This window comes from Grampus griseus (genome assembly GCF_964374135.1).
Source record: "Grampus griseus genome assembly, chromosome: 5".
In the NCBI taxonomy this organism is placed as follows: Eukaryota; Metazoa; Chordata; class Mammalia; order Artiodactyla; family Delphinidae; genus Grampus; species Grampus griseus.
Genome location: NC_138998.1, coordinates 68,938,646 through 68,964,556, shown reverse-complemented (window position 1 = coordinate 68,964,556; position 25,911 = coordinate 68,938,646). Strand labels below are relative to the sequence as shown.

Here is a 25,911-nt window from a genome sequence, read left to right as displayed (position 1 = left end):
TTTATTTCTTTTTAATTAATTTAAATTTAAATAGCCACATGTGATTAGTGGAAATTATATTGAAAGGTGCAGCTATCAAAAGCTGCAAAGTTCACGGCTCCTTTCACCACTTGGATGGGAGAAAGAGGTTACTGCATGTGTGGCATTTGTGATATCCAAGGCCAAATAGCTTCAGAGAAAATACATGTTTCTCAAGCCTGATAGGATGGGGAATATTCAGTCAATCAGATCAGAAAGCAGGAAGAATATACTAATTTGAGTAAGCAAAATGCAAAGGAAGAAGAAGCACACAGGGTTTCTGGAACAAGAAAGCAATTTAAAGATAAGTCTAGCAAGTATGATTAGATCAGACTGCAGGGGATCTCGAATGCCATGCCTAGAAGTTTAGACTATTTGAGAGTGTTGAAGTATGTGAGTGTGTACATCGTCCAGGGAATACCCAACATACCATACAGTCAATGAGTTGCCCTGTGTTCTTGTTAGGTTCTGAGATGAAATTAAATGTCTACTTTTACAGAGCTGTGTACTGAATGGATCTCCACTTCCCTCTTTAAGCTTCACGATGTCCGGTTTCATTTGGATGTCTCTCTGAAAAGTTGTCATGGCTGTAGAGGAAAGCGTTGTGATAAGTGACCTCTGAGGTCCTTTCTGGTGCTGAGATTCTGATTCTGTTATGAGCCGTGCGGTCTTTTCTGTAAGATATGCTGGGATCTTAGCACTGTGGGCTTATAGGGGAGACTAAAACATTGTGAATAAAAGGATCCAAACACAGGTATGAAACTGGAGTTGGGTGGCCTCCTTACGATGCTCAGCGATGGCATAGAAATGTTTGTGTGTTGAGTGGGGGAGAGGCAAAGACAGTCACAAGAATTTCTAGGCAATGTTCATGCTCAAACTTGAGCTCTGCACAGTCATTTCAATCTGAAATTAGCTCCAAGGGAGCATTTCTAGGGGAAGGGAGGGCAGAGGAGGCCAGGGAACGTTGGCAATGGGAGAATGGAGCTTGGAAAGAGGGAGGCAGAATGTCGAAGCCAGTGGGGCTGGAATTTGAGGCAGTGTGCCAGTTTCATCTGGAGAGCAGGAGAACCGAGCAGGAAAACCAGCAAAAAGCCCTCTCCTATGGACCAGGAAGCCCTGGCAGTGGATTGGGTATGAAGGTTTCTTGGGCAGGACTCAACATCCAATACACACCAAAGCAGTGTACTCATTGCACACCCCATCTTCTTGTAGGTCAGAACCTGTGGACCTGTTGGATGCCTCTATCTGCACTGGCTCAGCATAAGGCAGGGATGAGTCCTCAGGGTTAAAGCTCCTCTGTGGCTGGGATTGGGAAAATCAGGGAATGATGGATTTTGCAATAAACTAGAATTGGCCCAAAGATGTATCTAGTAGCCATTGCTACTGAACTTGAATCTGTGTTTCCGATACTGAAAAGAGAACTTTATGGCTAAAATTACAGTAATGTCATGAAAACCTAGGCAAGGTTGTAGAGGGAAAGCCCTTAATCGACAGAGCATGGGAACATTAAGTAACCTATGATTTGATCTTGGCCCCGCCGTTATTAGTCCTGTGAGCCTCGGTAGATTTGCCTGGAATCCTGACTCCGTGAGACCTGGCTTGATAATATGACATGCCAGTCACACATGTGTGCTCTCGAGTTGAATAGACGAGGGTCTACATCCTCACCATTTAACCAGCATGCGGCCTTGGGAAAGCTGTTTAATGTTTTAAGTCTCCGTTGCCTCTACCATTAAATGGAAGAAATAACAGTATTTACGTCACAAGGCGGTTGTGAGAGGTAACTAAATAGTGTATGTACACAGTGCCTGTCCCAGCGTGTGTGTCCAGGGAGAACAAGCTATTTTTATTATTGGCTTCCCCAGAGCAGTTGATATACGCTGAGAAGTTGGCAGAGTCTTGGTCTTAGTTTTCATCAGGTCACCACGCATTCAGTGTGTGTGCTGAGCACCTCCTCTGTGTCAGAACCGCGCTAGGCTCTGCATCTGGAGATGAGTAAGATGAATTCCAAGGTGACTTCAAGGATAAAGAAGGCACGGCTTCTGCGCCCAACGAGTTTGTAGGCTAGTGGGGGAGGGAGATTCATAAGCCTACAGTCAAGCCATGTGTGACATGTTACAACTCAAGACTAGGCCCAGTGCCCAGAAGTCCAGAGGCTGTGAGGACATCTAATGAGCAGAGAAGGGGTGGCACTCTGGTCGGAGGGAAGGCTCAGTGGAGAGAAGCAGGGTCAAGGACAGTAAGACGTGAGGTGGTGATCCGGGGTCTCCTTTGTTTTGCGGTGGAAGACAATTAGTTGATTCCTCAGGCACAACCAAGAGAACCATCAGTCCCACCAAGACTGAAGCTTATTCTGAGCTTCTAGAACCCCAGTGGCGCAGCAGGAGATGGTGCCAGGAAGGGTTCTGGCCCTCTCTGCCAGGCCAACCTGTATGCCCCTCCCCTCCCCAGGTCTCTCCAAAAGATACTGCAACCACGGCCCTACCCCTCCTCTCCATGCTGTCCCTCCTGTGCTGCCAGCCGCCCTCCCTGACCACAGGCATCGTGTATGCACAAAGAAGGCTGAAGAAGAAGAAAATCTTCTGGATCTCCCCACAGAGAATCAAAATATGCAGGCAAATCAACCTCGTGTGCTTTGACAAAGTACGAGCTAAACTTTCCAGGTTGGAGGTTAAAGATCTCTAGACACAGCCGAGCTGGGAAGCCTGTCTAGCCCAGCACCCTCGTGGGACAGATGGGAACACGGAGGTCGTGAAGGTCACACAGGGAGCTAGTGTGAGATCACATTCTAGAAGCCCGCTTTCCTGAGTCCTGAGGAAGTGGTTTAGCCATCACATCATGAATTTCTTCCCTGTCAAATTTAATATTTTCGTGCCTGTTTTGGGATTCAAAACCGTCTCTTACTGTAATAACTTTTCTGATTGACTACATTTTTTCAGGCAAAACTTATGAGGAACATTTCTTTCTTTTTTTTTTTTTTTTTTTTTTGCGGTACGCGGGCCTCTCACTGTCGTGGCCTCTCCCTTTGCGGAGCACAGGTTCCGGATGCGCAGGCTCAGCGGCCATGGCTCACGGGCCCGGCCGCTCCGCGGCCTGTGGGACCGGGGCACGAACCCGTGTCCTCTGCATCAGCAGGCGGACTCTCAACCACTGCGTCACCAGGGAAGCCCGTGAGGAACATTTCTGTTCCCCGAAGTTCTTTGTCCAGAGCTTAAGCGAGCATATTCCTTTCTCCTCCGCTGCTTCTTTTTAGGAAAGGGAGGGAGGGAGCTGCCACCCGTGTTTACCCACTCCGGCCCCTCTTTTCTCCTTTGCTTCGCAGGGTGTCAAGACTCAGGACTGGGGCAGGTTGCCTGTGCTTAGAGCCTGGAAAGGTGGCAGAAGGGGAGTATGTCCAGAGGAGGGGACAGCTGTTATCGGACAGGCCCCAGGACCCCTCTCCATGGCTCTCCCACGGGGGACCTGGTGGGGCTGTAGCATCAGCCGCCTCGGCTCGGGTAGCAGGTTTACCCACTCGAAGGCAGGGCACCTGGCCTGGTCCCTCCGTGTCTTCGGTTCATTTGTATGAGAATAATTGATCAAGGCCTTGCCACTTTTTCGTTAACCCTCATTGGCAGAGAGTGCCGTTAATGAGATGAGCTCTTGAGAAGCTCATGTATAGCTGAGGAAGCAGGTAAAAGGGATAGACGATGAAAATGCAGTGAAATGCGTGCTGAGGAGGGTGTGAGCCAAGCATTGGTGGGCAGTTACCTGCCACGGGTGGGAGGCCACCTTTGAGCTGTGGCTTTGGTTGTCAGACAGAATGGGCCCCATGGTGAGCAGCCCAGCAGCACAGGGATGCCAGAGCTGCAGCAGGCGGGGGGCAGGACCCTGGGTGGCGAGAACGTGGCTGTGTTGTGGGGATGCAGCTGGAGTGGAGGAACCCAATTGCTCAGGGCATGATGTGCTAAGCTAAGGAGTGGGGCCTGGTGGTGGAAGAGAATGGGAGCCCTTCTCATTTTTTAGGAAGATGGTGATATCTCTATAGGCATGTTTTATTTATTCCATATGGGGAATTGGTGAGAAAGGATGAAAGGGAGCTAAGACTGAGTCAGGAGGCTACCGTGGCACAATGGAAGAGATGGCTCCTCGTCCTAGGCAAGGAGGGTGGGAATAGACAGCAGAATACAGGCTGGAGAGACGGTCCCCAGGAAGTGGCATAGCTCTTCCATTAGTTCAGTTCTCTTCTTTTCTAGTTTCCTTTGACAAAGAAGGTCCTGTGAGGTTAACTTAACGGTAGCTTCCTTTTAGATGCAGGGCCAAAGAACAGCCCCCAATAGGGATTCCTGTTACTTACCCAGCAGCCTCCCCAGTGTCTGAATATAGGAGGGAGATTTAGAAAATGCGTTCATTACTTATCTCTTTCTAACACGAATTTTTTCAGAGGTGTTTCCGTCCCGTAGAAAGCTTTTCCCTCCACAACCTCATGTGCTCCTTTGCTAGGCTGTCTTAGGGATGCTCAACAGAAGATGTGTCCAAACTCCGTATGTCATCTTATTGTGCAAAGGACTCTTGGTTGGGAATGGGCAAAATGAGAAACTAATCCTGAATTTGATACTAAGTTTCCATGTGACTTTTTAAGATAAGAAGGTTGAACTACAATGATCTCTGTTTCTTTCTAGCTTTAATATTACAAAACTCTACCAACATGATGGTGAAATAAAGCCCTCCACAATTAATTGAATTTCCATCTAGTGTTATTTCAATTTAGAAGATATTCACCACTGGGCTTCTGAGTACATTTGTTCCCATATATTTCTAGTTTACGTTGGTTTGTTATACGTTCCTTAAAGCAAGTTCTCTCTTCCTTTTCTTTTTTTTTTTTTTTTTTTTTTGTGGTACGCGGGCCTCTCACTGTTGTGGCCTCTCCCGTTGCGGAGCACAGGCTCCGGAAGCGCAGGCTCCGGACGCGCAGGCTCAGCGGCCATGGCTCATGGGCCCAGCCGCTCCGCGGCATATGGGATCTTCCCGGACCGGGGCACGAACCCGTGTCCCCTGCATCGGCAGGCGGACCCTCAACCACTGCGCCACCAGGGAAGCCCCTCTCTTCCTTTTCTATTCAATTCAGCCCAAGCCTGGGCTAGTATGTATGCTAAGTTTTCTTTTTCTATCTTATTCCCTTTAAAACAGCAACTATAATTTAGATTTTTTTTTCCATTTATGGCTAGTTTTATTGTATAAGGGTCATTTTCACATAGAGAAATAACATGGTCCCATATCTGTTTTGCTGCAGTATCATCTCTGTGTTCATGTTCAAGATATTGATGTTTAAAACATAATCTAATCATCAGAAAAACATTTCAGTTTGAATTAAGTTGCTAACTGTTTTTGAAATGGAACCACTCAAGAACATTTGGAATCTAAACACACATGTTGGGGGTCCTTATAAAATACAGGAGGGAAATGAAGCAGATAGTGTTTTATTTGTTTTTTTGTTTTGTTTTGTTTTGCAATTTTTGTTCTTAAAGGAATAACTTACACAAAGGCATGTTAGCTCTCCATGAAGTCCAAATGAATTAATGAAACAAACATTCCTTACTTCTTTAATCCAGAAGCCCAGTACGGACTTTGTCTCTCCACATGCTTTGCAGAATTCATTTAACGTTTGTCATCTGGTGGAAGTCTCCAGATGGGCTGGATTCCGGTTCTTTCTCTCCAACCTACGGGCCCCTAGACCCTGGGGCTGCTCATTTCACCCCTAAGCTGAGAATGTCTCTACCCTATTTACTCAGTTGTAAGAAGTGAAAACATTGTAAGCACTTCACTGTAAAGCATGACGCTAATGCTATATGCTGTAATGATAAAAGATACCATTTGATAGAAAACTAGAAACTCCAGTGTCTTATACTGAGATGACCTTCAAGAAAAATAGTGTAAGAGACCTGGGTGTCAGTGTTGAAGAAGATATTCCCTAGTGCTTGGCAGTGCTCCGCTTGGCCTTGACCGTGCTGAGGCAGCGGTAACCACTTCCTTACTCTGACTGGGTGTTGAGCAGGCCTAATGCAATTGGCCTACTGAGTAAAGACACTGGGGTTTGTAATTAATAACTGACTGTGAAGCAATGAGCAAATTAAAAGTGCTGTGATAGTACTCAGTTCCATTTTGCTTTCTCTGTTACATTATCTGTCAAATACTTTCACATAGTCCAGCAAATCAACTCTCTCAACCATTTTCCTCTTGAGCCAAGAGTAAAACCCATTCCTGGGCATTAATTAATATTTATTATTAGCACTTTACTTCCCTCTGTAGCCTTAAAGCCCTTTATCAACATTTCATTATCAATCTGGACAGTCACCATGTCTCCCATATTTTTAGGAAGATAGCTGTGAACCAGATGGCAGACTGGGAACTAAATAGTCTTGCAAAGAAAGAAAAAAATTCTGAGCTCTGGCTTAGAAAGACAGCAGGTGCCAACTGAAAAGTCAAACTCAAGCTGGTTCTTGTTGGATTTCTATCCACTAAACCTCTCTCATTCAGCAAGAGCAACGGTCACAACAATAAACAAACAAAAACGAAACACTTGCATTTTGTACTATTTAATGACTAGACTCACCTAATTTTCAACACCGTCTTTTGGGAATCATTTGTCACATGCTGAATCTTTCTTTCAGGCGCTCTTCTCTGACTTAAAATTTGATGTTTACCAATAAGGGCTTGGCCAATATTTTATAATTAGTATAAATGGAGTATAACCTTTAAAAATTATGAATTACTATATTATACATATGTAACTTATAGAATATTTTACATCAGCTATACTTCAATAAAAATAAAATATAAAAAATATAAAATTTAATTTAAAAAGGAATCTTTGAACAAATGGAGAATAGAAATTTTTAAAAATCCGTCTTGGAAGAAAAAAAGAAAGCTAATGGAAAACTGAGTATCACATTTACTATGGATAAACACAATAATGAAAAAAATTTTAATCAAATAAACACATGTAATGTTAAATAAAAGGGCTCGGGACAACTAAATATACTGTAATTTCTTAGGAGCTTGAGTTTTGTGTAAATCATGATATAATTAAAAGCTCTAAATCTTCTGCTAAATTCTGCTAATTATCTTGTAGACTGGCACTCTTACAGAAGATGGACTGGACCTCTGGGGGACTGTTCCTACTGCTGACAACTGGTAGGCCCTTTAGCGAAGATGGAGTGTGTGATTGGTGGGGCTACCCAGGTGACACTTCAATTCATCCTTCTTGTGTTGAGGGATGAATCTCACATAAAAATATACATAATAATTGGCTGGTACCAGCTCCCCATTAGTCTAACGTGCTAAATTAAATGAGTTCTAAGTTCAGAATCAGACGGGGAAAGCAGGTCTTCAAACTCCACATGAAAACTGGAATAGAATAAAGTGGATGATTAGGTAGTTGAATGAATAAAACAAAAAAGCAAAGAGTGAAATCAGGACTATGCTTAATTAAAAACCACACAGACTTCCTGGGCGGCTTGTGAGGTAGGAAATCCAGAAAGGAAAACCTCCATCTCCCCCCATCATGCAGCTCACACTCTAGTTGGATAAAAGTTGCAAATGCACCCACCTTCAATGTACTACACAGGCCAGGAAAAGAATTATGATTAAGGTACAGATATCACGATACAGAAGAAGACATAATAAAGATTGCTTGATAAAAAAGACAAAAAAACACATTTCTGATTTTTATAATAACATAGTGGATAAAAGGTAGGAATTCATTTTGAAAATGAATGGATCAAGGAATACCACCTGGAGGAGACAGCATTTGAGATAGGTTTTGAAGGGGGAATGGCTAGAATTTTTACAGACATGGTTTAAAAACTGGCACTCGGGAGCGGAGAGGGCAATCACATAGACACTACCCTAGAACAGAGCTAGAGACAGGAGAGACTGCCCATCTTCACAGAGTGCCCCCGAGCTCCGTTTCTTGCAGGGCTGGGACCTGCCTTCTCAGTCAGAGTGGAGATACCTCTGCTCTTAAGCTCTGGGTACCCCACCTGGGCTCCAAACTCTGGCTGAGGCTGCTGTTATTGAAGGAGTCATGCAGGCGTTCTCCAGGATGGTGACGGGACTGGGTTCAGCACTGGCACAAGAGAACAGCAGTCAGGCAGTGTGACGTTGCAGAAGATACCTGGGTTCTAACCCTATTCATGTGTCTCTGCTTCTGGCTGCTCTGATGCCCAGGCCAGGCCTTTGTCCAGACAGGTAGGGCCTCTACTGGCCAGAGCAGTGAAAGGGGAAAGGGATGTTTGCAGTTTCCACCCCTTCTCTCCCTCCCTTGCCACTGGTACTCTGAAACTTTGGGAGAAGTAGAAACCACTAGAAACAATTATTATTCAGCTCTAAGATGGGAGAAGAGAAGGTAAGGCAAGCCAGTCTGCTGTCAAATACAGGCGAAGGCCAAAGGGCCAATTAGTGAGAACTATTTGAGCCCATGCCTGCTTTTACTTGAAGAAGAAAGGAGCCAGCAGGCAGGCTTCCTTTCCATCCCTGCTACCCCATTGGCCTGGAGACTTCTTGCCTGGGTTGGGTGGCTTTGCAGAAGCAACTTTGCAGTTCACAGATGTCAGCTCTGAGCCTTCCCACAATGTGCCTTCCTGCAACACCGCCACCTTGTGGGCTGGCGGCAGGCAACCTGACAAAAGCCCCTGTGATTATACCCAAGTACTCTACTCGGAATTTATCGTACAGGGCATGGGGAGCTATTGAAGCTTTTGAGCATAGGGGTTAGGTATTATTGAAGCTTATGTTAATAAGATTTTAAGGGGCAGGGTGTGCAAAATGATTTTGTTGAAGATCTTAACTTACTAATGATCTTCTCTACCAGTTTCCAGGAAGTCCACAGCTTTGCCTCGGTCAAGGCTCTGCCCTGGGGCCCACTGTGTGTGGCCATGGCCAGCTGCCACTGTCTGATCCTTCTCGACAGGACCATCCAGGGAGATCCACTGGACCTCAAAATGTTTGAGGTCACAGCTTGAGTAAGGTGATTATTTCTTGGCTCTACTGAATGAGGAAAACTGGAAGAAATACTTACCAGGAGTTCCAAGGCATTTCTAACTTTGGTTGAAACCCAGAGAAGATTCATAACAATATGTGAATGAGGGTCTGATCCTACCTGAATTTCCCAGTCCCTGCTCCAAGACTCTATTAACTAGTGCAACATGAGCTAGGGTTCCATGATCAAATAAATTTGAGAACTGCTGTTCAAACAAAGTTAAGTTGATTTCTTTAGGATTTCTTTAATATAGTGTGGTGCATTGTGAATATTCAAGAGGGAATATAATACGCAACATTTACTAAACCTATTTCACCACAGAAAACCTTGACAGGCCAAAACATGGTACAAAACACTCTTGGAAAAACACTAGTCTAAAGCAGTACCGCTAAGGCAGTAGCCACTAGCCATGCTGGCTATTGAACACATGAACTGTGGGTATGCATCTAAGGAGCTGGATTTTAAATTTTATTTATTTTAACTAATTTAAATTTAAATAGCCACAAGTGGCTCGTAGTTACTGTACTAGACAGTATAGGTCTCAAAACCAGAATGGAGGTCCCTCAATCCAATGGGTTCGGTTTCCTGAGGTGAATGTAGGTGACAGCTGAAGGTTATAAGACTCCCCCCTGGTGACTGTCATGACACAGTGGGAAAACCTCTTGATTCTGCCACTCTCTAGATGCAAGACCCCAAATCCAGAACAAGCTTCTGAGTCATGACCTCATCTGCGCATTTGGATAATAATGCCTCAGTCAGGAGCACGTTGAGACTGTGAGCCTGAAGGGGCGGCATGCATTGTAAAGTGCCCAAACCATGGAGAGTATTCATTCATTCATTAGTTAGTTAATTAACTACATTGTTCTGCCCTCCAAAAAAATGTTCTAAAGCTACTTATAGTGACACACAAAATACAGGACAGCATTTAAACAGAGTTGTAAAGGAATGAAAACAGATGACTGTACAGACATGGAGAACACCTCACAAAGAGGCTAACTCAAAGATTTATTGTAGGAAAATTGTAGCTTTCTAGAGGCCAAAGTAATAAAAGGCCAAACCTGGTAAACAGGGAAATTTCTGGTATCAGTAAATTCAAAAGAGAGCATTTGCTGTGGAGAAATGCTTGATATTGTCGACTGAAAAAAAATTCACAACCTAAAAGTCGAGAGTTATATTTTATGTGGCAGACAAAACTGAGGACTTAAGCCCAGGGCACAGCATCTCAGATAATTCTGACGGACTACAAGAGGCAAGTTGGGCGGGGAGGGGGAGCCAGGATACGTAGGAGTTTTTGCAACAAAAACCAGGTAGTCAAATCAAAAGATTACTGTTAATTAAAGGCAACAAGATATCTCAAGTTAAGGAATTCAGCACTTTTCTATGTATGGGAAAATGCAAGAGTCTGGGCTCACTGAAATCATTCCTTTGATATGCACCTCAGCTCTCTGGGGCCAGCATCCTGTGTTTTCTCATCCTGAGTCTCCTCAGGGTGCACTGTCAGGGGTGCCTGCAGAGGCTGAATGCTAGATGGCAGGCATCCTATTTCTATCCCGAGTTCCCTGAGGGCTCACCAGCTAGGCAGCTGTAATGTGCTGGCTTGATGGTTCCAATGTCCTTTGTTTGCTGATATGGCAGGAAATATTTTTATTCACAATATAAGGGCAAGACTAAAATCACTTTTCTGGATCTTAATGGAGAGGAATCAGTGTAATTTTTATAAGCAAGGTCCTTACCAGCATCATTGGTGCTGACACAGTGAGGAGTTGCACATGGTCATTATTGCTGTATGTGACTTTGATCCTGGTTCTAACAGTGCCCCCTTCTCCAATGGAGGAGGCTTGATCTCTTTGTACAAATGACATACAAGTTGGGGTCTTATGTGGGGACATAAATCTATAGTATTAGCTCTGTAAGTACTGTCTTTAAGACCAGTTATATCCACCCCAAGCAAAGAAAGTGCAAATTGTTCATTGAGTTTAAAGCTGGATGAGAAAGAGTCTCTAGTTAAATATCTTTTGGTAGTTCCTTTCACTAAGCATAACGGGGAGGGAAAATGTCCTTACAGACTCTAAGAATATTAGCACTAGAAGGGATGTCATGATATTTTCCGGAAGAAATTGAGATCTGCAGAAATGAAGTGATATCCCCAAGGTTGAACAAGTAAGTGATAGAGCGGAAACCAGATGTTGTCTCCTATTTTCTGACTTGTGCTATTTATATATCTGACTGCCTTTACCATATTTTAGCTTAATATTGGTTTCTCAGATGGTATAACTTATACTGTTGTAACACCCAAAGAATACAAATTATTTTCAAATATGCTTTCTAATTTGCTAGCAGCTAACTTGTAACTCTCTAGCTAACGAATTAAGCTAGTAGCATAGATAAAGCATAAGAAATAGTATTGTGTTTATCTCAAGACTCAACCCTCTGTCATCTGAGAGCTAGTGTGCTCAGGTATATTGGAGAGTAGATCTCCACTTCAACCCTCATCCATTTACAAGACATGCCTTTTAGGAAGAGCCAATGGGCTGTAGTTAGCACTTCCTCCACCAATTACTACTTAAAATGTAGTCACAATAATTCTGGCTTTTTGACATTTTACAATAAGTTCCTTAATATAAGTCAACACAACAGAAATTTGACAATGATGGTATTAAGATAATTGGCCTACAAGAGAAAATACATGAAAATGGTTTTGAAGAGATTAAAGTGCTATTTAGATATTTATTAGAGAGATATTTCTTTCTTATTATTTTTCTCTAAGGAATCTTATGAATGTTTTCATTTTAAAACAGATAACGGAAGATTGCAATGTAGACTACTGCAAATTTGGGATATCAGTTTCCAACATGGTAATAAAACCAGGACCAAAAGCCAGTTGGGTATGATTTGCTTTTTTTAAATTATATAAATATTCCCCCTTAAAACTGGTGAAATTCCCCTGTCTTTTACATATTTTTATATTCCTATTATTTTGCCTTATCCTAACAGTATCCATGGTCAGTTTGCTCATTCCTTCATTCCTGAATTTATCCATTAATTTATTCAACAAACACTCATGAGGTACCTATGTATGCTCGAGCACTGTGCTAAGTGCTAAGTCATAAAGTGACTTCAAAACTAGACATGCTGGGAGGGACCTTCAAGATGGCGGAGAAGTAAGACATGGAGATCACCTTCTTCCCCACAAATACATCAAAAATATATCTACATGTGGAACAACTCCTACAGAACATCTACTGAATGCTGGCAGAAGACCTCAGATTTCCCAAAAGGCAAGAAATTCCCCACGTACCTGGGTAGGGCAAAAGAAAAAAACAGAGACAAAAGAATAGGGATGGGAGCTGCATCTCTGGGAGGGAGCTGTGAAGGAGGAAAAGTTTCCATACACTAGGAAGCCCCTTCACTGGCGGGGACAGGGGATGGCCGGGGGGAAGCTTCGGAGCCATGGAAGAGAGCGCAGCAACAAGGGTGCAGAGGGCAAAGTGGAGAGATTCCCGCGCAGAGGATCAGGGCCGACCGGCACTCACCAGCCCGAGAGGCTTGTCTGCTCACCCGCTGGGACCAGCAGGCCTGCGAGCTGAGGCTCGGGCTTCGGAGGTCAGATCCCAGGGAGAGGACTGGGGTTGGCGGCGTGAACACAGCCTGAAGGGGGCTAGTGCGCCACAGCTAGCTGGGAGGGAGTCCGGGAGAGTCTGGACCTGCCTAAGAGGCAAGAGACCATTGTTTCAGGGTGCGCAAGGAGAGGGGATTCAGAGCACTGCCAAAACCAACTCCAGAGAAGGGCACGAGCCGTGGCTATCAGCGTGGACACCAGAGACAGGCATTAAACGCTAAGGCTGCTGCTGCCGCCACCAAAAAGCCTGTGTGCAAGCGCATGTCACTATCCACACACACCCTCCCCAACCTGGGAGGCTGTGCAGCCCGCCACTGCCAGGGTCCCGTGATCCAGGGACAACTTCCCAGGGAGAGCACGCGGCACGCCTCAGGCTGTTGCAACATCATGCTGGCCTCTGCTGACACAGGCTCACCCTGCATTCCAATTATAACTACCGTTCCCTTCCCTCCCCTCTGGCCTGAGTAAGCCAGAGCCCCCTAATCAGCCGCTGCTTTAACCCCAGCCTGTCTGGGTGGGAACAGATGCCTGAGGGCGACCTACACGAAGAGGCGGGGCCAAAACCAAAGTTGAACTCCAGGAGCTGCGCGGACAAAGCAGACAAAGGGAAATCTCTCCCAGCAGCCCCAGAAGCAGTGGATTAAATCCCCACAATCAACTTGATGTACCCTGCATCTGTGGAATACCTGAATAGACAACGAATCATCCCAAAATTGAGGTGGTGGATTTTGGGAGCAGCTGTAGACTTAAGGTTTGCAGTCTGCAACTGACCTGTTCCTGATTTTTATGTTTATCTTAGTATAGTTTTTAGCACTTGTAATCATTGGTGGTTTTGTTTATTGGTTTGGTTGCTCTCTTCTTTTAATTAAATATTATTACTTTTTAATTTTTTTATTTTAATAATTTTATTTTTTTTAATTTTTTTTTTTTTTAATTTTTTTCTCCTTTTTCTTTGGAGCCATGTGACTGATAGGCTCTTGGTGCTCTGGCCTGGTGTCAGGCCTGAGCCTCTGAGGTGGGAGAGCCGAGTTCAGAATCTGGACTACCAGAGACATCCCGGCCCCATGTAATATCAATTGGCGAAAGCTCTCCCTGAGATCTCCGTCTCAACGCTAAGACCCAGCTCCACCCAACGGCCAGCAACCTCCAGTGCTAGACGCCCCAAGCCAAACAACTAGCAAGACAAGAACACAACCCCACCCATTAGCAGAGAGGCTACCTAAGGTATTACTAACTTCACAGATACCCCAAAACACACCACCGGACACAGTCCTGCCCATGAGAAAGACAAGATCCAGCCTCATCCACCAGAACACAGGCACCAGTCCCCTCCACCAGGAAGCCTACACAACCCACTGAACCAACCTTACCCACTGGGGGCACACACCAAAAACAATGGGAACTATGAACTTGCAGCCTGTGAAAAGGAGACCCAAACACAGTAAGCTAAGCAAAATGAGAAGACAGAGAAATATGCAGCAGATGAGGGAGCAAGGTAAAAACCCACCAGACCAAACAAATAAAGAGGACATAGGCAGTCTACCTGAAAAGAATTCAGAGAAATGATAGTAAAGATGATCCAAAATCTTGGAAATAGAATGGAGAAAATAAAAGAAACGTTTAACAAGGACCTAGAAGAAATAAAGAGCACACAAACAATGATGAACACCACAATAAATGAAATTAAAAATTCTCTAAAAGGAATCAATAGCAGAATAAATGAAGCAGAAGAACAGATAAGTGACCTGGAAGATAAATAGTGGAAATAATTACCACACAGCAGAATGAAGAAAAAAGAATAAAAAGAATTGAGGACAGTCTCAGAGACCTCTGGGACAACATTAAACACACCAACATTCAAATTATAGGGGTCCCAGAAGAAGAAGAGAAAAAGAAAGGGTCTGAAAAAATATTTGAAGAGATTATAGTTGAAAACTTCCCTAACATGGAAAAAGAAATAGTCAAGTCCAGGAAGCACAGAGAGTCCCATACAGGTTAAATCCAAGGAGAAACACTCCAAGACACATATTAATCAAACTATCAAAAATTAGATACAAAGAAAAAATATTAAAAGCAGCAAGGGAAAAACAACAAATAACACACAAGAGAATCCCCATGAGGTTAACAGCTGATCTTTTAGCAGAAACTCTGCAAGCCAGAAGGGAGTGGCAGGACATATTTAGAGTCACGAAAGGGAAAAACCTACAACCAAGATTACTCTACCAAGCAAGGACCTCATTCAGATTTGATGGAGAAATTAAAACCTTTACAGACAAGCAAAAGCTAAGAGAATTCAGCACCACCAAACGAGTTTTACAACAAATGCTAAAGGAACTTCTCTAGGCAGGAAACGCAAGAGAAGGAAAAGACCTACAAAAACAAACTCAAAACAATTAAGAAAATGGTAATAGGAACATACATATCGACAATTACCTTAAATGTAAATGGATTAAATGCTCCAACCAAAAGACAGACTGGCTGAATGGATACAAAAACATGACCCTGTATATATGCTGTCTACAAGAGACCCACTTCAGACCTAGGGACACATACAGACTGAAAGTAAGGGGATGGAAAAAGATATTCCATGCAAATGGAAATCAAAAGAAAGCTGGAGTAGCAATTCTCATATCAGAAAAAAAGAGACTTTAAAATAAAGACTATTACAAGAGACAAAGAAGGACACTACATAATGATCATGGGATCAATCCAAGAAGAAGATATAACAATTTTAAATATTTATGCACCCAACATAGGGAACCTCAATACATAAGGCAAATGCTAACAGCCATAAAAGGGGAAGTTGACAGTAACAGAATAACAATAGGGGACTTTAACAACCACTTTCAGCAATGTACAGGTCATCCAAAATGAAAATAAATAAGGAAACACAAGCTTTAAATGACACATTAAACCAGATGGACTTGATATATACAGGACAGTCCATCCATAACAACAGAATACACTTTCTTCTCAAGTGCTCATGGAACATTCTCCAGGGTGGGTCATATCTTGGGTCACAAATCAAGCCTTGGTAAATTTAAGAAAATTGGAATCGTACCAAGTACCTTTTCCAACCACAAAACTATGAGACTAGTTATCAATGATAAGAAAAGAAAAACTGTAAAAAGTACAAACACATGGAGGCTAAACAGTATGTTACTAAATAACCAAGAGATCCCTGAAGAAATAAAACAGGAAATAAAAAAATATCTAGAAACAAATGACAATGAAAACACGATGACGCAAAACCTATGGGATGCAGCAAAAGCAGTTCTAAGAGGGAAGTTTATAACAATACAATCCTACTTCAAGAAACAACAAACATCTCAAATAAACAACCTAACCTTGCACCTAAAGCAATTAGAGAAAGAAGAACAAAAAAACCCCCAAAGTTAGCAGAAGGAAAGAAATCATAAAGATCAGATCAGAAATAAATGAAAAAGAAATGAAGGAAACAATAGCAAAAATCTATAAAACTAAAAGCTGGGACAGACACCAAAAACAATGGGAACTTGTTCTTTGAGAAGATAAACAAAATTGATAAACCATTAGCCAGACTCATCAAGTAAAAAAAGGAGAAGGCTCAAATCAACAGAATTAGAAATGAAAAAGGAGAAGTAACAACTGACACTGCAGATATACAAAGGTTCATGAGAGATTACTACAAGCAACTATATGCCAAAAAAATGGACAACCTGGAAGAAATGGACAAATTCTTAAAAAACACAACCTTCTGAGGCTGAACCAGGAAGAAATAGAAAATATAAACAGACCAATCACAAGCACTGAAATTGACACTGTGATTAAAAATCTTCCAACAAACAAAAGCCCAGGAGCAGTTGGCTTCACAGGCAAATTCTATCAAACAAAGCTCTTAGAGAAGAGCTAACACCTATCCTTCTCAAACTCCTCCAAAATATAGCAGAGGGAGGAACACTCCCAAACTCATTCTATGAGCCCACCATCACCCTAATACCAAAACCAGACAAAGATACCACATAAAAAGAAAACTACAGGCCAATATCACTGATGAACATAGATTCAAAAATCCTGAAGAAACTACTAGCAAACAGAATCCAACAGCACATTAAAAGGATCATACAATATGATCAAGCAGGGTTTATCCCAGGAATGCAAGGGTCTTCAATATACACAAATCAATCAATGTGATAAACCATATTAACAAACTGAAGGAGAAAAACATATGATAATCTCAATAGATGCAGAAAAATCTTTCAACAAAATTCAACACCAATTTATGACAAAAACTCTCCAGAAAGTAGGCATACAGGGAAGCTACCTCAACATAATAAAGTCCATAAATGACAAACCCACAGCCAACATCGTTCTCAATGGTGAAAAATGGAAACAATTTCCTCTAAGATCAGGAACAAGACAAGGTTGCCCACTCTCCCCATTATTATTCCACTTAGTTTTGGAACTTTTAGTCACAGCAGTCAGAGAAGAAAAAGAAGCAAAAGGAATCCAAATCAGAAAAGAAGAAGTAAAACTCTCACTGTTCGCAGATGACATGGTATTATACATAGAGAATCCAAAAGATGCTACCAGAAAACTACTAGAGCTAATCAATGAATCTGGTAAAGTAGTAGGACACAAAATTAATGCACAGAAATCTCTGACATTCCTATACACTAATGATGAAAAATATGAAAGAGAAATTAAGGAAACACTCTCATTTGCCATTGCAACAAAAAGAATAAAATACCTAAGAATAAACCTACCTAAGGAGACAAAAGACCTGTATGCAGAAAACTATGACACTGATGAAAGAAATTAAAGATGATACAAACAGATGGAGAGATTTACCATGTTCTTGGATTAGAAGAATCAACATCATGAAAATGACTATACTACCCAAAGCAATCTACAGATTCAATGCAATTCCTATCAAACTACCAATGGCATTTTTCACAGAACTAGAACAAAAAATTTCACAATTTGTATGGATACACAAAAGACCCCAAATAGCCAAAGCAATCCTGAGAAAGAAAAACGGAGCTGGAGGAATCAGGCTCCCTGACTTCAGACTATACTCAAAGCTACAGTAATCAAGACACTATGGTACTGGCACAAAAACAGAAATATAGATGAGTGGAACAAGATAGAAAGCCCAGAGAAAAACCCACACACATATGGTCACCTTATCTTTGATAAAGGAGGCAAGAATATACAATGGAGAAATGACAGCCTCTTCAATAAGTGGTGCTGGGAAAACTGGACAGCTACATGTAAAATCATGAAATTACAACACTTCCTAACACCATACACAAAGATAAACTCAAAATGGATTAAAGACCTAATTATAAGATCGGACACTGTAAAAATCTTAGGGAAAACATAGGAAGAACACTCTTTGACATAAATCACAACAAGATCCTTTTTGACCCACCTCCTAGAGAAATGGAAATAAAAACAAAAATAATCAAATGGGACCTAATGAAACTTAAAAGCTTTTGCACAGCAAAGGAAACCATAAACAAAACAAAAAGCCAACCCTCAGAATGGGAGAAAATATTTGCAAATGAAGCAACTGACAACGGATTAATCTCCAAAATATACAAGCAGCTCATGCAGCTCAATATCAAAAAAAATAAACAACCTAATCCAAAAATGAGCAAAAGACCTAAATAGACATTTCTCCAAAGAAGATATACAGATTTCCAACAAACACATGAAAGGATGCTCAACATCACTAATCATTAGAGAAAGGTAAGTCAAAACTACAAGGAGGTATCACCTCACACTGCTCAGAATGACTATCATCAAAAAGTCGACAAACAATAAATGCTGGAGAGGGTGTGGAGAAAAGGGAACCCTCTTACACTGTTGGTAGCAATTTAAATTGATACAGCCACTGTGGAGAACAGTATGGAGGTTCCTTAAAAAACTAAAACTAGAACTACCATATGAGCCAGTTATCCCACTACTGGGCATATATCCTGAGAAAACCATAATTCAAAAAATGTTCATTGCAACACTCTTTACAATATCCAGGACATGGAAGCAACAATATCCAGGACATGGAAGCAACCTAAGTGTCCATCGACAGATGAATGGATAAAGAAGATGTGGCATATATACACAATGGAATATTACTCAGCCATAAAAAGAAATGAAATTGAGTTATTTGTAGTGAAGTGGATGGACCTAGAGTCTGTCACTCAGAGTGCAGTAAGTCAGAAAGAGAAAAGCAAATACTGTATGCTAACACATATATATGGAATCTAAGAAAAGAAAAAAGGTTCTGATGAACCTAGGGACAGGACAGGAATAAAGATGCAGATGTAGAGAATGGATTTGAGTACACGTGGAGGGAGAAGGGTAAGCTGGGACGAAGTGAGAGAGTGGCATGGACATATATACACTACCAAATGTAAAATAGATTGCTAGTGGGAAGCAGCCGCATAGCACAGGGAGATCAGCTTGGTGCTTTGTGTCCACCTAGAGGGGTGGGATAGGGAGGGTGGGAGGAAGACACAAGAGGGAGGGGATCTGGTGATACATGCATACGTATAGCTGATTCACTCTGTTATACAGCAGAAACTAACACACCATTGTAAAGCAATTATACTCCAATAAAGATGTTTAAAAGAAAAAAAAGGAAAGAAAATAGAAAAAGAGAAATGCAAAAAAAAAGAAAGCTAGACATGTTGGGCTCTGTGCTGGAAGAATATGTGGACTGATAGAAAAATCAATATAGGTGCAAATAAATGCAGTATAATGTGCCAAGTGCTATAATAAAGGCTGAAGAAAGAACAGCGAGAGTCCAGAGGTGGGAGTAAATACTGTTTTTAGGAGAGAAGTACCACAGAGGTGGTGCCCTGCAAACTTGGTCTGGAAGATGACTCAGATTCCTCCAAGCAGCCAAGGGGAAGGGCCTTGCAGACCAGACAACTTGATGAGAGAATCACCTTAGACGCAGCTAGAAAAATATCAACGTTGTGACAACGTACGACTTGGAAGCCATCGCCATCTTTCGACAGTTTCCATTTTCCTGCAGCCTGCAGAGGATGCCTGTGGTCATTCAGCTGGAGGGGAGGATTATTTTTTGTCTATATGAAAGGTGCCCCGGAGATGCTGGCTAGGTTCTGCAGATCTGAAACAGGTACTAACTGACACTTATCTCTTTCAGGAGGCAAAAATATTTTAAAAGCTCAAACACACAGAGAAAACCAACCTAAATCAATGAATGTGGAGGTGGTTATTTTCTTGGTAAGTGGGAAGTGGGCTCAGTAGATCTGCTAAGGCAGAGGTGGTAACTTAAAAGCAGAGAAGCAGTGAGTAAATGTCAGCCAGAAAAGCTCAACCACAATGGGGCATCAGACAGGGAGGTGTGAAGCAAGCCTCAGAAGCCAGAACAGGGAACTACAGCGGGGTCAGAGGACCAGGGAGGGTGAGAATGAGGAGTGTTAAAAGGAACCAGAGAGACAGGTCTGAACCCTAGATTAATTCTGCAGACAGGGATGCTCTGTCACCTCCGGGGGGCTGGCATCACTTATGGGGTCTTAGATCAATGAGAGGAGAATATAAAAAAGATAAATCTTTTAGGAAAAAAAAAGTGATTAGAGTAAATTAGATGGTATTAGAGCAAGGTAATTGATCATTTTCACAGCAATTTCATCTTTCAGGGCCAGATTTTGAGCTGATTTGTATTGTTTCTTAGTCTTATAAACATATGCACTCTCTAAGCTGCAGCCCAGATTTGTAAGAATATTGTTGCATTCAAATGAGTTCATTTGGATAAAACTGGCCTTTTTACTCCTGATTTTCGTCTATATTCTCCTTACAATTGCTGATAGCCATCAACTTGTGCACAGAATTCTAAGATTTGACAAATGATTGCTTTAACTTCTCTCTCTACTTCAAGTCTTTTTTTAGAAGTCCCTCTTTTTTCTGATTTTGATCTTCCTCATAGCTCCCATTAACTCCATCCTTCACAGACTGATGGTCTGTTCTTGGCTGTTCATTTTTTTTCAGGTGTCCTTTGCCACCCCTTATTCATCTGGTAGCCCTTCCAATTCTTATTGTCCTAAATTCTGATCCTTGACATATGCTAATATCATATTCATACAGTTGGCACTTTAAAAGACCTTCAGAATCCCTTAGATATGTCTTCTTTCAAGAATCAGTAGTACACCTCCTTCGAGTCTGGAGAGGTAGTGAGTGCAAATTGAGTTCCTTATATGAAGTAGAACTCAGTATTCTTAATTACGTTCAGGAGATACATTGTCCTCAGCAGAGGACAATCTGTAGATTATTTTTTCTTTCGAAGTTTCTCAGTTTTTAAAGTTTGTTTTTGAATTGTTTATGACAAAGGAGTAAAGAAATACTGTGGAAAATTGAATAACAGATCATCTGCATCACTTATCTTTGATTTTGTGTTGCTGGTAGAGAGATCCTCACTTACATACAATTATTAACCCCTCTGCACAAGATGTGGATATCCTCGGTTCCACATTACTATTTACAACCTAAGTCTATCTACTCTAATATAATCAGTAATCACCGTCCCTTCCTTACCCTGTGTCTATTTCCCCCAACTATAAAATGTGGGATTGGGTGATCTCTAAGAAGCCTTTCGCCATGACATTTTAATCTTCTAAATAGAATCACAAATATATGCGGTTCACAAATATATGAACGGCACTCTCAGGTTTAACATTCAAGGTGTTAGCTATTCTTGAGGAAGCATAAAGACCCATAACACACAGGATTTTGTAATTTTTCAAGATACAAATTTTAATAATAAAAGTTAAGGTCATGTGTGAAGACAAGATTTATGTCGCTAGAAGTGGAATGTAGCTGCCACCCAGCTGTCACATACAAATTAAACAGTGATGTTCTCATTTAAAAGCACCAGTGAGAGAGACATTATTATAAATATGACAAAATTTAAAAATGAGGATAAATTGTGCTGGATTTCCAACTATCCCAGGTTTTCCCAGAGAATATCAGGAGCCTATTTATCATGCTTCCTAGAATATAGTTATCATTTTCAAACAGGGTTAAAGAATAGGGTTTTGATTTTTTTTTGAGTCAAATTATATTCAGCAAAAATTTCCAATTAGGAAAATCAAGATGTATAAAAAACTGACATCATAAAGGGGAAGTAGAAGAGTTTCCTGAGATGACTTAGGGGGAAAAAGAATCAGCAGCAATACCTTATCAAGATTCACCCTTTCATGAGTTTCGCCAGTTTCTATTGAGCTTGACTATGTATTGGATGCCCCTCAAGGCACTGAGGATTCAAAAGTGAATAAAATCAAATCCTTGCCCTCACAAAGCTTATATCCTAATTGGGGGAAATAATTAATAAGTTAATCTATAAAATATTGTCAGGCAGTGATAAATGCCCTGAAAGAAGAAAAAAAGCAGGTTAAAAGGATTTTAAAAATGACAGAGAGCACCGTATTACATGGGGAGATTAGGGAAGTCCTCTGAGGGGGTAACATTTGAATAGAGATCTGAGTAAAGTCAGGGAGCAGAGCATGCAAGTATCCAGGGACGGAGCACTGCAGGCAATAGGAATAGTGGAGGCAACGACACAGGATTTTGCTAGAATGTTGTAGAATCCCGAGATACCCAAGTGCCTGAAGCAGTGAAAAAGGGAAGAGTCATAAAACAGAGACTCAAAGCAGAATACATTGGTGAGAAGATTTTGGAATTTTTCTTTTAGTTCTAGTTAATGAGAAAATATTAATCCAATTTATAATAGAAAGTCATGAAGTTAAATGATGAGAATTTAACAAATTCTATATTAAGGTGCATTTTCTTTTATAATATTCTCTAAGATCATGAGGTAGGATTCATATCTGATTATCTGAGTATTCACCAACGTGCCTAATATAGGATCTAAAATAAAGTAGTAATTTAGTAACTGGACTGTGGATGAAGGATGTAGCTACTTATACTCTACTCCAGAGAGAAGTTTCTTCATTGTATTCTTATCCACGTTGAATTATTTCTCATCAAGAAATTCAACTCTGATTTTTTTCTTAAAGGAGTTTACTGACCACGTGATCATTTCCCTCCCAAGTCCTACTAACATGATAGAAAAGAAAGTTTCAGAGAAAACTAGAGAAGGAATAAGTGTAGATGAGAGATTTCTATATATTTCTGTAAGTCATAAAGTAAATGGAGGAGTGGTAGCTGAATCAGCAGGATAGAAGAAGCTATAGCTTATACCAAGACAGAGAGATTGCAGGAGGAAAGCTGGTTCACCCTGTAGAACCCCAGAGAGAATGAGACTCTGATATGCCATGTACTGTGGAAGGTGGAGATGAGACTGAGGACAGTGAACATAGGAGTGGACTGACAGCAGGCACAGAAGTTGGTTCCCTAGGTCTCCCTATCCTTCCCCTTCCTCTTCCTGAAATCTTAACTCCACTCTGGACAGAAAAAGGAAAAAATGAGGGATCAAGAAAGAGCTCTTGGCCCCCAAATTTACTTTTTAAGAAACACCTGAGATTTATTTTATTTTAGAGGAGAGGTCCCACTACCTAATGTAACCCAGTTAGACTCCAAGCCTCCCATTTCAAATTCTGAAAACTCTTCAAATCCTTGGCTGATGTCATGTGTTTACTGGCTGTTACAGATGGAGGCTGAAATAAATGATTCCATATTCAACTATTACTATAGTATCCTGTAGGCAGTACGTACTAAATAAATGTCTACTAAACTAAAATACTTACAAGCTAAAAAAGTTTTAAAAATATATGACTAACAAAAAATTTTAAAAACCAACAGAAGAGTTGGAAGATAAACACATTGTTTTAAAAAAAAATGGAGTTGAAAAACTGGAAGAAGCAGCTAAAAGATATAAAAGTAGTTACCTCTGAGAAGGAGAAGGGGTGGGGTGCTGTGAAGACAGGAGCTATTGGTTTTCAGTACTATAAACTTTTGGGTTCTTTTTGATTTTTTAAACGTGTGCATGTATTACATTGATAAAACTTAGAAATTTCAAAACGAGGCAATAAATCCAACTGTTGAGATTATATGGATACACTTTAATAGTGACTTTCTTCCAAATCCAGAGAGAGAAGGTGGAGTCACAGTTAACATTTCTGGGACTTCTCATAATGGAGAATCACTTGAAAAAGGAAACAAAACCAGTCTTGAAGGAACTGAGCTAGGCCCCATCAGGACTGCGATGATTACCGGTATGGGTTTCAGGAAGACTGTCAAATTACATGTATCCCAGGCATAAGCAAAATACCATGTGAGCTGAGTGAGTTCATGTAACTGAGGCGGAGAGAACAAAACTTGGCTGTCAAGTTTGTTACCCTCTGCTCCAGTTACCTGGGAACATGTGTAGCTCCCCCACCCCCAGCACGACCCTGAGCTTTGGAGACAAGGACCGTAGCTCATTCTCTTTGTCTGATGCCCTCTGTTCCTACCCAGGATCTGTGCAGAGCTAATAGGCTCACAACAAATGTTGAAAGAAGAGAATGGGATTCTCATCAAGAACCCCAGTGAGACCTCTGTGTGAAGGGGGCGAGACCCTGCTGGACTGTCCTTCAGGGCGGTGGGGTAGGCATGGCCTGTGATGATCAAATCCAACACGGCCAGCCCTAAGTGCTTTTTTTCTTTACTTAATTGGAATCCAGATGCCAAGAATAGTTTTATGTTATCAGACGAGGCCCATATAACTTTCACCACTGACAGCTGTCAGTCTTCTGAGGATTAGTCGTAAAGCACTTAAATATTTATTTATTCACTTGTGCATATTTTGGAAATATGCGATGATCTGGGACATGATGCGGTTATGGGAGGGAAATGCAGACGTAGTGTTTGAGCACCCATGACAGATAGGCCTGATAAACGGTTATGAAAAAAGCAGAAAGCGATAAATGCCCCCAAGAGCACCAACAATGTGGTACAGTCACTCGGAAGAGGGAGAGCTCAGTTCTGGATGCTGAGAGGTTTCTACACAAAGCAAGCCCACTTTCTTTGTCATCTAGGTGACAACCTTCAAACAGCCATTACTGTTGCAAAGAATTCTGAAATGATTCCTCGAGGGAGCCACGTGATCCTTGTTGAAGCCAATGAACCCGAAGAGTTTGTCCCTGCCTCCGTGACCTGGAAGCTGGTAGAGAACCAAGAGCGTGGGCCTGGAAAGAATGTGAGTGAATGTTGCAAGGTTCCTGCACGGGCTGGGGCAGATGGAATACAGCCCTAACCCTGGGCAGCTCTCTCTTGGCATTAGAAGTCACCACAGTAAAAAGCCCTCCCATCTGCCCAGAGTTTTACTGTTTGAAAAGCTTTTAGCATTTCCGCCAGCACTTCTCAGTCTTGGCCTCACGTAGAAACGACCTAGAAGAGTTTTTAAGCTTCCCAAGCCAAGATTACGGATTCAATCAGAATCTCTGGGCTGGGAACTGACATCAGTCCTTCCCCCGGTGATTCCAATGTGCAGATGTGGCTGAGAACCACATCTTGCTTGTACCTATATCCATTTTTAATAGAGATGGTATACTTTAAAATTTTTATTTTATTGAAGAATAGCTGATTTACAATGCTGTGTTAATTTCTGCTGTACAGCAAAGTGATTCAGTTATACATCTATATATTCTTTTTCATAGTCTTTTCCATTATGGTTTATTACAGGATACTGAATATAGATCCTCACTACTTTTTAATAAAGAGTCCACTTATGAGCTTAATGCCTCTCCTGAAGGTTTGTCATTGCAGGGAGAAGTCGCATCATAGTCTCAGGCTTTCCTGCTCCTCTCCGGCTCCCTCCCACCCCACTTTCTCTCCTCGACTTCCAAGAAAAGCACAGGGAATCCAGTCCCTGCCTCAAGTGAACACTTTACAACAAGTCTTTGGTTGGTGGTTTTACAATGGAGGTTGGAAGCGGAGGGGTGTATCACCTTGCCTCCCAGTCTAGTACATCAAAATATTTTTTCTTCCAAATACAGTGCTTCCCCCAGTGAATTCCTCTAATGAAGAAAAGGTTCTCATCTTTTATACTATCTGAATTTAGAGTCCTACCTAAATGTAAGACCCTCTGAAAAATGTTGCATCAACAGCCATTACCAGCTATTGACATGATGAATGCATACACAGTCATCAGATGCTTTCTCCTGGAGCTTAGCCAGCTGGGGCTAGAACCCAGTGATAGGGCTACACTGAAAAACAGGACAGAGAGCGTTTCAGGAAAGGAGTAGTGCTGGTGCAGGGGTCACAGGATGTGGAAGAGGATCTGGGCACTGTGAGGGAATAGGTTACC

The 25,911-nt window shown here is 41.7% G+C and overlaps 1 protein-coding gene across 1 annotated transcript in view; it reads left to right on the top strand.

Annotated features, from left to right (window-relative positions):
* LOC309823142 (putative cation-transporting ATPase 13A5) overlaps positions 1–25,911 on the top strand; it is a gene marked incomplete at both ends in the record, with an annotated part of 101,348 nt that overhangs the window by 39,720 nt on the left and 35,717 nt on the right. The window contains 9 exon segments of the mRNA XM_082655304.1: positions 2,483–2,661; positions 7,130–7,191; positions 8,870–9,017; positions 11,836–11,922; positions 19,607–19,719; positions 19,721–19,785; positions 23,694–23,807; positions 23,810–23,839; positions 24,641–24,801. Of these exon segments, the coding sequence (XP_082511430.1) occupies positions 2,483–2,661; positions 7,130–7,191; positions 8,870–9,017; positions 11,836–11,922; positions 19,607–19,719; positions 19,721–19,785; positions 23,694–23,807; positions 23,810–23,839; positions 24,641–24,801 (959 nt within the window).